At 41.7% G+C, this 15,833-nt stretch overlaps 1 protein-coding gene across 3 annotated transcripts in view; it reads right to left on the bottom strand.

Annotated features, from left to right (window-relative positions):
• The window catches only part of Col14a1 (collagen type XIV alpha 1 chain), a 216,402-nt gene that overhangs the window by 163,065 nt on the left and 37,504 nt on the right, over nucleotides 1–15,833 (bottom strand). For all 3 annotated transcript variants that reach the window (XM_052160565.1, XM_052160567.1, XM_052160566.1), the window contains exon 5: nucleotides 12,496–12,585. In XM_052160565.1, the coding sequence (XP_052016525.1) occupies nucleotides 12,496–12,585 (90 nt within the window). The remainder of the gene's footprint in view (nucleotides 1–12,495; nucleotides 12,586–15,833) is intronic.

The raw sequence follows: 15,833 nt of genomic DNA, 5'->3' as shown, positions 1-15,833 counted from the left end.
CATTGTTCTCTGCAGTCAATTGCATCAGGAACAAAGATGAGTGACAGACCGGTGCCTGCAACATTAGTGTAGGTAGCGCAGTGTGGAAACAGCTCAATGGGTAAAGTGTTACCATGCAAGCAATAGAACCTGGGTTGGAATACCTAGAGCCTGGGCCCCACAGGAGACAGCACGCATCAGTTATCCCAGATCTCCTGAACCAAGATAAGAGGCAGAATAAGCCAAGGGAGCTCACTGGCCACCTAACCTGGCACACACAGACAGGACTAGAAACCCTGTCTCAAACAATGTGAAATGTGAAAAGTGGCATGTGGGGCTGTCCTCTGGCCTTCACGTGTGAGCTGTGGGCTTATGCTTATATACATACATGCATGCACACACACATATACCATGCACCTATATACACATACAAAGAGTATGTAAGGTCTAAAAGGTGTGTAAGTATACATTTTGATGTTCAAAAAAAAAAATGAAATTGCCCACTGACAAATTTTTCAGGTTTCCTGAGATAATCTAATCCACATCTCTGGTAGTTTGAATAAGAGTGGCCTCCATAGGGCTGGAGAGATTGGTCAGTGGTTAGGAGCACTGACTGCTCTTCAGGAGGTCCTGAGTTCAATTCCCAGCAACCACATGGTGCCTCACAATCATCTGTAATGAGATCCAAAGGCCTCTTCTGGTGTGTCTGAAGACAACTACAATGTACTCATAGAAATAAAAATAAATAAATGCTTTTAAAAAAAAAAAAGTGGCTTCCATAGGCTCAGAGAGACTGACACTATTGGGAGGTGTGGCTTTGTTGGAGGAAGTGCATCATTGTGGGCAGGCTTTGATGTGTCAGATGCTCAAGCCGGATACAGTATAACATTCACTTCTACTGCCTGCAGATGGAGATGGAGAACCTTCAGCTCTTTTCTCCACCTGCATGTCTGCCTGCATGCTTCCATAGTTCTCACCATGACAACAGCCTAAACTTCTGAAACTGTGAGCCAGGCCCAATTAAATGTTTTCCTTTATAAGATTTGCTATGGTCATGGTATCTCTTCTCAGTAATAGAAACCCTAAGTGAGGCAACATCTACAGCCCAATGCCCCATTTAAGGGAATGGAGTCAGAATTTATCCAGTGCTTCCCTAAAATCCCACGTATACGCCTGTGCTCTAACTGATCTTAGTTCCCTGGCTTTAAATCGTTTAAATCACAAATAGCCCCACTGTTTCCAAGATGAATCCACAATCTTGAGTTTGGCATGTGTAAGCCCTGGAAAACTAGTGGAAAGGTGATAATGTTTTTAAATCAGTCTCTCAGTTATGTGTTAAGAACCATAAAGGTGTCAAAAGTGAGGTTAGGATGTGAAAACATGCCTTGAGAGCCATCATAGGACCTGGCTGTATCCAAACATAATTAGATTGCATAATTCGGAACTGGCTCCTCATCTGGAGAAGCCAGTGGAATTCTGTGACTGTGTTGTGCTGCACTGGTCTACGTAAGCTCCATGAGGATGTTTACGTGCTTACGTGCTTCACATGCCAACCGTGAACATCAGTGAATCCCCAGGAGAAACCTCGGTGTGTACGCAGGACGACTGATAAATATCAAATCTTATCTGTGCAGTTACTGTCAAACATAAAGGGTAAGCCTCTTAGCCAAGGATGATGGTAAACACAATCCCAGCACTCGGGAGTTAGGGGTAGGAAGGTCAGGAGTTCAAGGGCCAGCCTCAGCTACATAGCAAGTTTGAGACAAGCATAGAGTATATGAGACTTTTTCAGAGAGAGGGGAAAGAGGGGAAGCAAGGAAGCGACAGAGATAGAGATTGACCTATAAGCATACTCTCTAGTATTTGAAGGATCTTGTTTATTTTATTATAAAGTGTGTTTGTTTATTTGTTTGTTTTAAACAAGATGTAGTCAAGGTTATCCCAGAATTCACTGTGTAGCCTGGGCTAGCTTCAAAGTCATCCTCCAACATCAGCTGTGTGCTGAGATTGCTGGCTTGTACCACCATAATCAGCTTGGAACATTCTAAGCTGGAAAGAACCCAGATGTCCCTCAACAGAGGAATGGATACAGAAAATGTGGTACATTTACACAATGGAGTACTACTTGGCTATTAAAAACAAGGAATTCATGAAATTCTTAAACAAATGGGTGGAACTAGAAAATATCATCCTGAGTGAGGTGACCCAATCACAAAAGAACACACGTGATATGCACTCACTGATAAGTGAATATTAGCCCAGAAGCTCAGAATACCCATGATACAATTCACAGATCACATGGAGCCCAAGAAGAAGGAAGGCCAAATTGTAGATGCTTCAGTGCTTCTTAGAAGGGGGACAGAATACTCACAGGATGAAATACAGAGACAAAGTGTGGAGCAGAGACTGAAGGAAAGGCTATCTAGAGACTCTCCCCGCTGGGGATCCATCCCATATACAGTTACCAAACCCAGACACCATTGTGGGTGCCAACAAGTGCTTGCTAACAGGAGCCTGATATAGCTGTCGCCTGAGAGGCTCTCCCAGTGCTTGACAAATACAGAAGTGGATGCTCACAGCCAACCATTGGACTGAGCACAGTGTCCCCAAGGGAGGAGCTAGAGAAAGGACCCAAGGAGCTGAAGGAGTTTGCAGCCCCATTGGAGGAACAACAATTTGAACCACCCAGTACCCCCCCAGAGCTCCCAGGGACTAAACTACCAACCAAAGAGTACACATGGAGGGACCCATAATTCCAGCTGCATATGTAGCAGAGGATGGCCTTGTGGGACATCAGTGAGAGGAGAAGTCCTTGGCCCTGTGAAGGCTTGATGCCCCAGTGTAGGGAAATGCCAGGACAGGGAAATGGAAGTGGGTGGGTTGGTGAGCAGGGGGAGGGGGAATGGGATAGGGGGTTTTCGGAGGGGAAAGGAAGAAAGTGGATAACATTTGAAATGTAAATAAAGAAAATATCTAACAAATAATAAATGCTTAAATAGTATTCACTGTGTTCTAACTACTTAACTTACAATAATTCAATCTTCACAGCTAACTCAGGAGTGCTCGTGTTTCAGGTTAAAAACAAAAGACATATGTGGGTAGGCATGGAAGAAATGGAACCTTCTGAAGATCTGTAAAAGAGATTACAGCCTAAGTAGCTCTGATTGGGAATAGCAGGGCAGACCAAATGGTCTCAGAAAAGAAATCAACTTAGTAAGGAACACACTGGAAAGTTTTAAACACTCTAAAGCAAGAATCAACCATTATATTCTGAAGAGGTCGAGATAGGAAATACTTGAATCTTTCTGGCCACATGATCTCCTCTGAAACACTCCGGTTGTGGTGCTGTGGGAGAGCAGGCCCAGACAGCATGGCAGCAATGAGCTAAGCTGGGCCCCAAGAAAACATCACTTAAACAGCATCAGAGGACTTGGCCCAGCCCACGGACCATTGTTATCTTGGAAAGAATAACAGGCCTATCCCTTTTAGGGTTTACGTTTTGTTTTGTTTTGTTTGTCTTTAGAAAAATCAGAGCTCTATTGTTTCAAGAAAAAAATATAAAAATTTAAAAAGAAAAGAGAATGGGAGCTCTAGTTTCATCCCTTCTCTTCTTAGTACAGAGGACAACAAAAAAGAGTTTCTACCATGGGAAAGTGCCTGATCCCATCAGAAGCTAAGCATGGTCAAGCCCCATTAGTGTAGGATTCTGTCTAAGCTCCACCTACAGCCAGGTATGCCCCGCCCCACCGTTACCTGGCAACAGCCAGGTAGATCTGGACCATTATAAAAGGGGCTTCTTGCCCCTCCTCCCTCTCTTTTTTTTCTTTTTTTTTCTCGATATATTTTTTATTTACATTTCAAATGATTTCCCCTTTTCTGGCTCCCCACTCCCCGAAAGTCCCATAAGCCCTCTTCCCTCCCCCTATTCCCTCATCCACCCCTTCCCACTTCCCTGTTCTGGTATTCCCCTACACTGCTGCGCTGTGTCTTTCCAGAACCAGGGGCCACTCCTCCGTTCCTCTTGGACATCATTTAATATGTGGATTGTATTCTCTCACTCTCTTAGCTTTTCTCTTGCCCTCTTGGGCTCTTCCCTTCCCCTCCCCCCTCTCTTCACGTGGTCCTGGCCCGCCTCTACTTCTTTACACTCTCCTTCTCTCTGCCTTTCTGTCTCTACTACCCTCTTAACTCCCCTCCCCATGCCCTGAATAAACTCTGTTCTATACTGTACAGTCCTGTGTCTGGTCCCTCAGGGGGAAGGGCTGCCTTGGCATGGGCCCACTGAGGCACCCCTTCTCCCTCACCGCAGTACAACATATTCTCTCACCTCTTTCTCTTTTTATGATCACAATTTGTGCAGGGATAGGAAAGGAGACTTGATGGTCTTAACTGAAACAAGTAAAAAGAAAGAAAGAAAGAAAGAAAGAAAGAAAGAAAGAAAGAAAGAAAGAAAGAAAGAAAGAAAGAAAGAAAGAAAGGAAGGAAGGAAGGAAGGAAGGAAGGAAGGAAGGAAGGAAGGAAGGAAGGAAGGAAGGAAGGAAGGAAGGAAGAAAAGAAAGGAAAAGAAAAGAAAAGAAAAGAAAAGAAAAGAAAAGAAAACCTAACAGAAAAGAAAAAAACCTTATGCTTCTTTTCTTATCTGGCCCATAATCTTTTCCGATCTCATTCTATGTTCCTATACAAAAATGTCAAAAATAACTAGAGAAAGCTGTTTGGGCAGCCATGGGGAAAGAACCATTCGTGTCCATGTGCCAACGTGTGCTCAGAGGCAAATACCACTTTCGTTTGCAAGCTGGTTTTTAAGTACTGAAGAAATGCGGACAGTGCATTAAAAACAAGCAATTGTTTCACGGCACAGATATTTCAGCTAAGCATCCTACCCCCCTTGTGTTTCAGCTAAAATTTTTGAAATATGTGAAATATGACTTATTGTCTCTGAGCTATTTGCAGTAGAGATACCCATACCAGAAGATAACAGACTGTAGGAAACAAAGAACCACACAGTTGATGTGAATCTCATGGGACTGTCATCCTTGGAGGGGCCTATACTAAGTCTTGGGAGGGACTTTGAGTAACTAGTTAGTGGCTTCCACTCATGTTTCTCCCCCTGCCCCTAAAACTGGCCTACACTGTGCTTCCAAAACTCAAAGAATAGAGAAGGTAATAAAGAGCTGATACATTCCGAAGCCACATGAATCCATAGATTTTTATCTCAAATAGTCTCTAAGCATCAACAGGCAAAGAATGTTAATCCAAATATTAACGGAGAACTTAAAAAATAACACAATAAAATGCTAATAAATAGCTGGGCGGGGTGGAGTATACCTGTAATCCCAGCACTTGGGAGGCAAAGGCAGTCGGATTTTTTAGTTCAAGGCCAGCCTGGTCTAGAGAGTGAGTTCCAGGACAGCCAGGTCTACACAGAGAAACCCTGTCTCGAAAAACATAAATAAATAAATAAATAAATAAATAAATAAATAAATAAATAAATAAAATGCTAATAAATGTACTTTTTCAAAAAGAAGCAGAAACATAAGTCAGAAGTTGGGGGTGTCACTTAGTAGTATATGTACCAGGCATGCTTAAGGTCCTAGGTGGGCTCACTTCCCAGCACTGCCCCACCCCACCGCCAACAACGATAAAAGAAAGGTTCTTAGGATGAGGAAAGTTGGGAGGAAGGTTGCTTTCTTATTGCCCTTTATCTAACTTCTGACTTTTGGAAGCACATCAGCAGTCTGCAGACTCCAGTTAACCAGCATAGCTATGACAGCATAGCGAGCGAGCGGTGGAGAAGAGAGGTAATCCAAGCTTTGCCTCATCCTGCGCAAGCACTCCGTCCTGAGCTACATCCTGACCCTGTTTTGTGTCATTGCTCTTTACCTTGAGGTCCCCCTAAGTCACCCACCCGGCAAGTCTTGAGCCTCAGCTTCCAAAGTATCCGGAATTACGAACCTGAGAGATCAGGCCTGGTTCTCAAAGATTTTTTATTTTTTGAATCTTCATTTCTATATTACACACTAAAATAAAATATCAAATGTTCGTTAACAGGCCATGTGGCTGTACAGAGCCATATTGGGGCAGTCTTGCACTTGGTCAGAGTTTGACTTTGGTCAAGGTTAACTTCTCCCAGAATGCCAGGATCCTGCTCCACCTAGGGTGGAGTGCACGTAGTAAAGGTTAAGTTCATTGTTCTTCCTGGTATAGGGATTCCTGAATTAAACAGGTGACCCACCCAGCTGCCGGAGCAGTCAAGACGAAGACCTCCAAGAGAAGCTAGACAACTTCCACCGGAACTCAGCCTGGAGTCTGGGGGGAGGGTTTGCCCGAACTGTTATAAGGTCTGGCGCCATTAAAGTTTACGGCTTCGATCAGTGAACATTGACCTAGCCGTACTTTCTTTTCGCCGCTCTTCCCTATGACCCCAAAATTCTCTCAACAGGTAACCCAGTTTACATGTAGCTGCTGGCGGCTACATAGTGGCGCCTGAACGTGGGAAGACCTGGCACGAGAGAATTTCTTGAGGTAGCCCTATCCAGCGAAGCTTCGTGGAAAAGGTGAAAATTAATGGTGTCCGCACGGTAAGCAACATAGAGGGCAAAACTAGCGCTAGTGAATTCGTGTCTATGGTTGTGAGTGCAGGAATGGATACAGTTTTTCAAGCATACTGCGTGGACCCAGCGCAGGACTGCTTGGGTTGATAAGATAGGGAAATATGGGGAAGGAATTTGGTAGGCATTTGCCCAAAGCTCGTAAGAGCTGATTTCGGCGAAAAGAAAGGGGTTTTTAAAAATAGGCATATGTCCACAGCTTCTAAGAGCTGTTTAAAGAGGAAAATGGATGCAATTGCTTAACAAGCACGCTTAACTTTCTGTGTATCTTTCCGTGTTTGTCCCGGTGCACCGACCGACTGTCTATGTGTATGTTTATGTCCTCTCTGTGTCTTTGTGTGAATGACTGTTTCATGTTAAAAAGAAAAAATTGGTAAAGATTACATCTGCTGGTAACCTCTTGAGCTAGCCACAGTTTGTGTGGGGATTGATTCAAAGCCACGCCGCGACAGCGCAGCTCACTCAAGAGGCAAGCGTGGCTGGGGATAAAGCCGCTCTTAAAAGCCCAGAAACCTCGAGATTTGGGAAGACCTTGGTTTGGCTTGTGAAATTCATGTAGTCGCTTTATACTTGCTTCTAATTGGTTTTAATGATATAAGGCTTTACATTTCTTGACTAAAGAGTTATAAATTAATTGGTTATTATGTAAAAGGTATAGTGTTATTAAGAAAAGGTTAGTTTAAAACTGGTGATTCAGTGTTAGAGCTATCTTAACTAACTACACGTGGCCTAACGCCACTCATGCTTTGTTCTTGTTTATAATTGGATTTAAAGGTATATTTTGCATGTCTTGACTATAGAGTATTGGCTTAAGTCACTGCACATGATTTAAAAGGTATAATGTTATTAACAAATGTTAGGTGAAAGCTGGTAGTTTAGGGTAGTCGCCATTTTGAAACAAACACGTGGCATGACGATTAAGGCTGGTAGTTTAGGGTAGTCGCCATTTTGAACACCACGTGGCATGACGCAATCCAGGAAATACAGGCCTTTGGGACGCTCCTAAATTGGCATGGTGTTTCATGTGAATCTTGGCCTGGAGATTAGACTTAATGAAGATTAAGATTTAAAATATTGTCTCTTTAATAAGTTACACTGTTATACACTTGAACATAAGAACTGGCATACAAACCTTGTGCTGTAAATATGTGTTTGCCATTAATTTTAAAGAAAATAGATTGTTTAAAATTGAGATTTGCTTCCAAAATTGCAATTGTGCTCTAATATTGCAAGAAAACATTGAGTTACAATAAAAATCAGTGTGTCATTGGCTGCAGTTTTCAGTTTGCAGGCTCATAATTCTTAACATCTTGTAATTAAGATAATTTTAAGAGTGATACAGCTGTCTCCAAGATTAAAAAGGAGATCTCAGTGGAAATGTATTTGATATCAAGTAGGTTCCTTTGACCATGGAATTACAGGTTTCTTTTGTTTAATCCTCAACTTCCTTGTAGGTTTGGTTCTGGTCTTAGATAAAAGGCTCAGATTAGAAGATATTTACATTTGAGGAATCTCATACAATGTCCTTGCCAAGGACTCAAGGTGGATCCTAGGGCAGATAAAAAAATTTACATTTGAGTTAATGCAAAGCTTAGAGCTGCCTCAGGGGAAGCTAGTGAGGAAGTTTTGAGAAATTGTTTCTGCCTTACAGGCCCCACCTAAGGAGTGTTTGGCTTTAAAAAAAAAAAAAAAAAGTGTTTTGTCTCTGTTTTTATACTAGAAGTTAAGATCTTAAAATTTTCAGTGTACAATGTTCATAGAATGTTTGTTACAGGCCCTTGCTCCTATAGACTTTTAGAATTTTTAGGTAAATGGCTTTCAAAGGTTGTTAAGATATATTAATTGGCTTTATCTTATATTTACCTCATTTTAAGCTTGCCACAGAAGGTCTTAAACCTCTGTTTTCAAGGTAGGAAACGTTTGTTCCTTGCTTCAAGCAACAATCAAATTTATTATTAATGGTTGGTCTATTACATGGCAAGCATTTTTAAGCAAAATTAATAATTGTTATCCAAAAGATAATTTGTACTATCAGATCACATGTTTATTCCTTTAAGTTTCTCCCTGCTTCAACACAGATACCTGAATTGGGTGCTATAGCAGCTATTTTTAAGATGTTAAAGGTCAAGCTTTTAATAATAGTAGATATACATAGCTCATGGTTTATAATTGCTTAAAATTGGTCCATTTTTAATACTGCTAATTCTTAATTTCTACAGTTTGTACAAATGTGATTCAAATTTCTAAGAACAAAGGATATATTCTCTAAACGACTGTCCTTTAGGTATTTGAAATAATTTTATATTTTGTGCACATCAAATTGTAAAGATTTGTTCTTGATGTCCTCAATTTCTACCTCTACCACGTAATGGTGTTAATCCTAGAGGACTTAGTTATTACAGATAAATGATATTCATATTTCTAATTTAAAATATTAAAAAAATATGTACATGTGACTAATGATTCATTTTTAGGCTGTCTAGTTGCAACTGCTCTAACAGAAAAAGCAACTATATTTTATATAATTACATAGTTATTGCCTATGTTATGGGTTATACTTTGTGTTCCAACTTAAATTAATAAAACAATATCTTCTTGGAAGAAAGAAGAGAGGGGAAATTGTGTCCCTGTGCATATAATTTAAATTATGCTTACATGTTTTTAAGAAAATTTTAAAATTTTAAAATTTAGATGCCAAGAAACTCCTTGCTAAATGTATATGACATCTTGTAATTAGACATATTGATGTCTAGGTGAAATGAAGGAATTCACTTACTAACATATGCCATGATCCTGATTTAATATTGGGGGAGAAGGCATGTCCTCTGTTTTTTCCACAGAATGCTGCAGAAGATATGCTGACTGTGCTTGCTGAATGCCCAGACCATGGTAACATAAGAGCTATATTGGGTATATGTTCTTGACTTACCTCAATTGTTAAATGTCCCAGGTTAGATAAATTGCCTAGCTTCAAGCTTTTAGACTTTGTGGGACAGAACATGGAGACTGTTATGCTAGCTTAGGAAAAATTAATAAGAAGAGTTAAAATGACTCTTCTCCTTATTGTGCTCAGCTGACTCAACCATAGACTGGTCTAGAAATAATTCCAATATTGAAGATTCCAATTTTGAAGATGGCTAACAATCTTCAGCCAGCTGTGTTAATTTAACATATAGTCTCCACTTTTCCTGAGAAGTAACAGCTTAATTCTTGATTCACAAGGCTACCTCTCCCACCTCAGAGGCCAAGCTTTGGATCCTTAAAGTTGTTAATTTACAACTGAATTGGATACTTCTGGGACAAGTTAATCCTATTCCACCTTTAACTCTTGACCTTGTCTGTTAAGCAGACTGGCTGTCTCCACCCAGGCTCACCTGGATGGAGAGATTACATGTCTGTTAAAGACACTTGCAGACCCCCCTGGCTTCAAAACTTACACAAGTGGATCTCCAAAGAGGGAGCCACATAGAACTCAGATCTATGTGTGTTTGTTTATGAACAAACATGGGTACCAGCGAGACGTGCGAGGCAAAGCACTGCATGGGGAGGTGAATTTCTGCTTCTGAGTCCCCAGGAAGTACACCTAATTGCATAGGGGTTAACGTCGAGAGGCTGTCCTTAAAATAATAAGGGAGCCTATTACCCCTCCTCTGAAAAAGACGTTATACAATATTTAAGAGGAATTACGGTCAATGCTTCCCCTCCTGGTTAAGGCCCGCCTTCTTATGAAGGATATTTATCCACTTGTTTTCTACCTCCTCGTGTTCAAATTAATAAAAAAAGGGAGGACATGTACAGAGCCATATTGGGGCAGTCTTGCACTTGGTCAGAGTTTGACTTTGGTCAAGGTTAACTTCTCCCAGAATGCCAGGATCCTGCTCCACCTAGGGTGGAGTGCACGTAGTAAAGGTTAAGTTCATTGTTCTTCCTGGTATAGGGATTCCTGAATTAAACAGGTGACCCACCCAGCTGCCGGAGCAGTCAAGACGAAGACCTCCAAGAGAAGCTAGACAACTTCCACCGGAACTCAGCCTGGAGTCTGGGGGGAGGGTTTGCCCGAACTGTTATAAGGTCTGGCGCCATTAAAGTTTACGGCTTCGATCAGTGAACATTGACCTAGCCGTACTTTCTTTTCGCCGCTCTTCCCTATGACCCCAAAATTCTCTCAACAGGTAACCCAGTTTACATGTAGCTGCTGGCGGCTACATGTAAACTGTACTCTGCCTATCTTGCAACATGTACAGATGAGCAATTCTAAAACGATTTCTGTGGTTGCACGTGGAAATAGAAGGATTTCGGCTACTAAGAGTCATGTGTCATCTCATCCGGAAGTTATAGGCTTAAAAACGGCAGGCTTAAAGGGGTTGTGTGAAATTGGCATGAGATAAAACATGAGCGGTTACAAAACCAGAGCAGGAGACAACAATTGGTGGACAAAAAAAACCAGTGCGAAGCCCTGGCAGCATCGTAAGGACTGCTGAGATGTGCTAAAGCTATCAGTTACTGCAGTCTTTAAGATTCCGTATGCATGTTAAATCTCAATACAGTCATATCAAAGAAACACAAAAGAAGGAAACGTTCTAGGCCAGGAGAAGGGTAAGGCAGATATAAAGAGAACAGAGGCCGGGCAGTGGTGGCACACGCCTTTAATCCCAGCACTCGGGAGGCAGAGGCAGGAGGATTTCTGAGTTCAAGGCCAGCCTGGTCTACAGAGTAAGTTCCAGGACAGCAAGGGCTATACAGAGAAACCCTGTCTCTTCTCAAAAAACCAAGAAAAAACCAAACAAACAAACAAAAAAAAAAAAAACCAAGAAAGAGAGAGAGGACAGAGACTATAAATACAGGGGGGAAAATATGGAAAGTGTGAATAATACAAAGCAAAGAAATAAGTGATAAATCCAAAAATTATCAGTAATTTCAGCAAACGTGAGCACAGATATAAATCAATATAGCAATTGTGAGATGGAATATTTAAAAGCCACTCAGTCTTTGATATAAGACTGATCACTCACTATAAACCTGGGGACACAAATATAGTGACAGTTAAAAAACAAGAAGGGATGGAGTTGTGAGTACTGTACCCAATAAAGGATTTATTTTAGACATTTGGGCTTTGAGATAGATGCTGAACAACTAATTATAAAAGGGATCCTTATAACCAACAAAAGTAAATTTTCCCTAGAAATTATAAGTCTCACTGTATATGTCACCAGCATTCCGAGAACTGAAAATCGCCAGTTTCAAATAGAAATGGACAAGCATTAGTGGGGGAAATTAAAACACATTTTTTTCTCAAGGACATGTGGAACAAATCTAGCCATTGGCCATATTTAAGTAATAAAATATCTCAACAAACTTTTAAAAATATCCCTGCATACCACATTCCCTGAAGACAGCGCAATAAAGTCAGTCACTAATAACAAATGAATATGTTTAAGATCGCCACATGTTTAAATTTAATGGCTTAATTTAAGTAAGCCATGGATTAAAGAAGACAACCTCGTGGAAAATACAAAATATTAATGCTATACATCAAAATATGGGATCCAGCATGGGCAGCACTTGGATAGTTTTAAAAATAGATAACACGGTGGAGTTGGGGCACAGATGAGAACGGAGTAGAAAGGTTCACTACTGACTCCTGCCTGCAGGAAGTATCCATAGGAGAGGTCCGAAAGTGAAGACACACAGGCACAGCCTTTGTGTGTATGCTTGGTTGGTTGCAGAGGGAATAGAAGGTCCCCCACCCACACTCTGACAGTCATTGGGGAGGTGGGGAGAACAGAGCCAGTGGCCATTTTCATAAAAGATTGTACATCTCTGTTGATGGGCCAGACTACTATGAATATATTGTCTGTTGCGTAGCCAGCCACACCCAAAGGAAGGTATAAGCGCATAAGTGTCTGACCTTCTGGTGAAGTCGGTTTACTTCCGTTCCCTTTGTCCACAGCCTTGACTCTGGGCTTTGTTGGATCCTTTCTTTTCTCTAAATCTTTAACTAGAGGAAAAAGAAAAACAGGAACATGTGGTATTAATGTTTTAAATCTACACACACACACACACACACACACACACACACACACATATGTTTTAACTAACGGTGTTTAACTAAAATCCCTGCAAAACCAAAAAGTAATGACAGACATTAGTACCATGGTGCAATCTCCTCTCCAAATGTTAGATTGTGGACATGTTCTTCAACCTTGTCCTAAGGTACAAAAAGTACTTAAGAGCCGGGCGGTGGTGGCGCACGCCTGTAATCCCAGCACTCTGGGAGGCAGAGGCAGGCAGATTTCTGAGTTCGAGGCCAGCCTGGTCTACAGAGTGAGTTCCAGGATAGCCAGGGCTATACAGAGAAACCCTGTCTCAAAAAAACCAAATCCAAAAAAAACAAAAACAAAAAACAAAACAAAAAAAGGCTTAGGTCAAGTGTGCACCGTTGAAAAAATGCATCAGATCAATTTAACACTTCAAAACAGCTGCAAAACTGACATGATTATCCCATCCGTATACACCAAAGAATGAAAAGCGAAGATGCTAAAACATAGCTTATAAAATCAGTAAGCACTGATTGGCTTTAGCCTCCTGTCTCTGGACACAATGTATGAACTCCATTCCCACTCTAGAAAGACGGTAACTGTGGATGTTCCTATTTGTAATCGCTATGTCTTCAGTAGAAGGTAGAGAATCACATAATTTTTCCTCCCAAACTTTTTTTAAAAAAAATAATGGTTAACATTTTTTTCATGGGTGTAAACGGCTGTTAAGGTGTCCAACCTCTCACCTTTGGTCCTGCAAGCAACCTGATGAAATGAAATGGGTTTTCAAACAAAGAAGAAAAGGAGAAGACGTCATAGTGGAAGGGGTCCAGTCGGGATGAGGAATCAGTGGGAGCGGAGTGGGATGTGGAAAGTGGAAAAATACAATCAAAATGCTGTGCATACATGAAAATGCCATGATGAAACCCATTACATGCAATTAATCCCTACCAATAAAAATGCCAAAAAAGGAGTCTGGATACTTAGGTGGCAGTGCTTGTCACTTCAGAAAGGCAATATTCAGAGGGTGACAATTACCCCCACTCCTCTGGTACTTCCATATCCACCTGAACCGTTAGCTTAATACTCTGCTGCTCTCAGGGTCTGACAATCCACAGCCTCCTGCCTGCCATTGCTTGGCTTCTAAAGTGGCCCAAAGATTTCAAGGCCTTCACCAAATGTCGTATGTCTATACATATAAGATGTTTTGTGAACATGCAAAAAGCAAAAACAAAAATGGCTAAGGGCAAGATATTTCACTTAATTATCTCATGCACTTGAAAGACATGAGCGGATGTGTTAGTAGGTCGGCTGCACCGGGGAGATGAAGATCTCTCCTGCTTCCTGGCCATCTTCTCCAGGAGATGGTCCTGTCAACCCTGTCTCTGTAGCCCCACACCTCTTCCTTCCCACTGGCCTTTGTGCCTTTGCTGAAAGGTTCCAAGACTTGTCATCTGCTCAGGGCTTATCACCTCAGTTAAAGAAACCCTGGCTTTAAAACTCTCCTCATCACTGCCAGGCGGTGGCGGCACACGCCTGTAATCCCAGCACTCTGGGAGGCAGAGGCAAGTGGATTTCTGAGTTCGAGGCCAGCCTGGTCTACAGAGCTGGACAAAAAGCTCTACAAAGCTTGTCTTCCAGGACAGCCAAGGCTACACAGAGAAACCCTGTCTCAAAAAAACCAAATCAAAAAAACCAAAAAAAAATAAAAAGAAAAGAAAAAACCAACCTCTCCTGTCTTTCTGATTCCAAGAGATTTAATTCTGCCACGACCCTATCTTTTATATTCTCATCTTTGGATTCTTTTCCTCCTTTCATTCCTGAAACATGACTTGATACGAACGTTGCCCAGAATCTCTAAATACTCTGACTATAATTTTATCATCTGACCATTTAAAATCTCATCCTTGGTGGATTATTTCCAAATCTACATCTCTCACCCCACCCACATTTGGGCGGGGACCCAGGTCACTTACATTTTTCTAAAATAAAATGCATCTGTCAGTTTAGTATTAGGAAAATAGGGGTTAAGAAATGCTAAGGGTGTAATGAGAGTAGTTTCAGATGTGGGGATCTGCAGATCTGTTCCTGGAACACTTATGTGTGCGTTACTGCTAAGGCAGGCAGGCTGAGTCAAGCAGAGGCCAGGGAAACACACTTCTGGAGAAAAGAGTCGATGGTTTGGAAGCGTTCCAAAACAGACCACAGCACCAGCTTAGACTTGAATTAAAAAAAAAAAATAGTCCCTCTGGAAGTAGGCCCACAAGTTCACACAGAAATTATTATAACGAATGCTGCTATCTTCATGTAGGAACAAAATCAGAAGCAACTTGTCATGCCCAGTGTGGTGATGCACACCTGTAATTCCAGGACTGGGGACAAAAGAGCAGGAGACTCACAAGTTCCAGGATAGCCTAGGCTACATAGTGGGTCCTAGGCTAGCCTGAAGTACAAAGCAAGACCCTGTCTCAAAAGAAGGACGAGGGAGTAAAGAAGAGGGAAACCGAGAGATAAGGGGTGTGGGAAACAGGACAGGGTGGAAGTGAGAACCAGGACACCACAGTAAAGCGGGCATCACAGCAATACATTCACGAGCCCCAGGACTGCTCTCTGCTCTTAAAATCAAAAAAAAAAAAAGAGGACAAAAGATGATTAATGTATCAAAAATGCCTGTTCAAAAAGAATCCAAGTCTCACAAGTCTTTCTCATGGCCACCATTTTCCGGAATGTGACCATGGGAGTTTTCAAGGCAGGGAAACCAGGCTGGATTGAGCTCTATCATACAGGGACCAGGACTGTCAGAGAAGCACAGAAGAGGAAAAAATCCCTGAAAAAGTACTCATGTCTACCTGAACAGAACAAACCCCCTACCTCACCCACATTAGTAACAGCTAAATCCTAACAGGAATGCTTATGGGTTGTCTATAGAAAGGCAGGCAGACCCAGCGACTGCCCACAAGAGAAAGGCGGGTGGGAACCAGCGGCTTTCAACAGACTCTGGGAAAGCTTTCCAGGGCCTGGGGGTTTCCTCTGCCGCTCCTTTGGAACCCTTCTTGAAATTATCAATCGCAAAGCTTTGATTTAAGTGAACCAGACTGCGATGACAACGACTCCGATGACTGGCTCAGCTCATTTCCTGTTTCTAATAGACCTTAAGAGACATCATTTTCAGTATGACTGTAGAGGTGCGACTGACTTATTCTAAAAC

The sequence above is a fragment of the Apodemus sylvaticus genome, chromosome 17 (genome assembly GCF_947179515.1).
Source record: "Apodemus sylvaticus chromosome 17, mApoSyl1.1, whole genome shotgun sequence".
In the NCBI taxonomy this organism is placed as follows: Eukaryota; Metazoa; Chordata; class Mammalia; order Rodentia; family Muridae; genus Apodemus; species Apodemus sylvaticus.
This window is presented reverse-complemented; position numbering and strand designations above follow the sequence as displayed.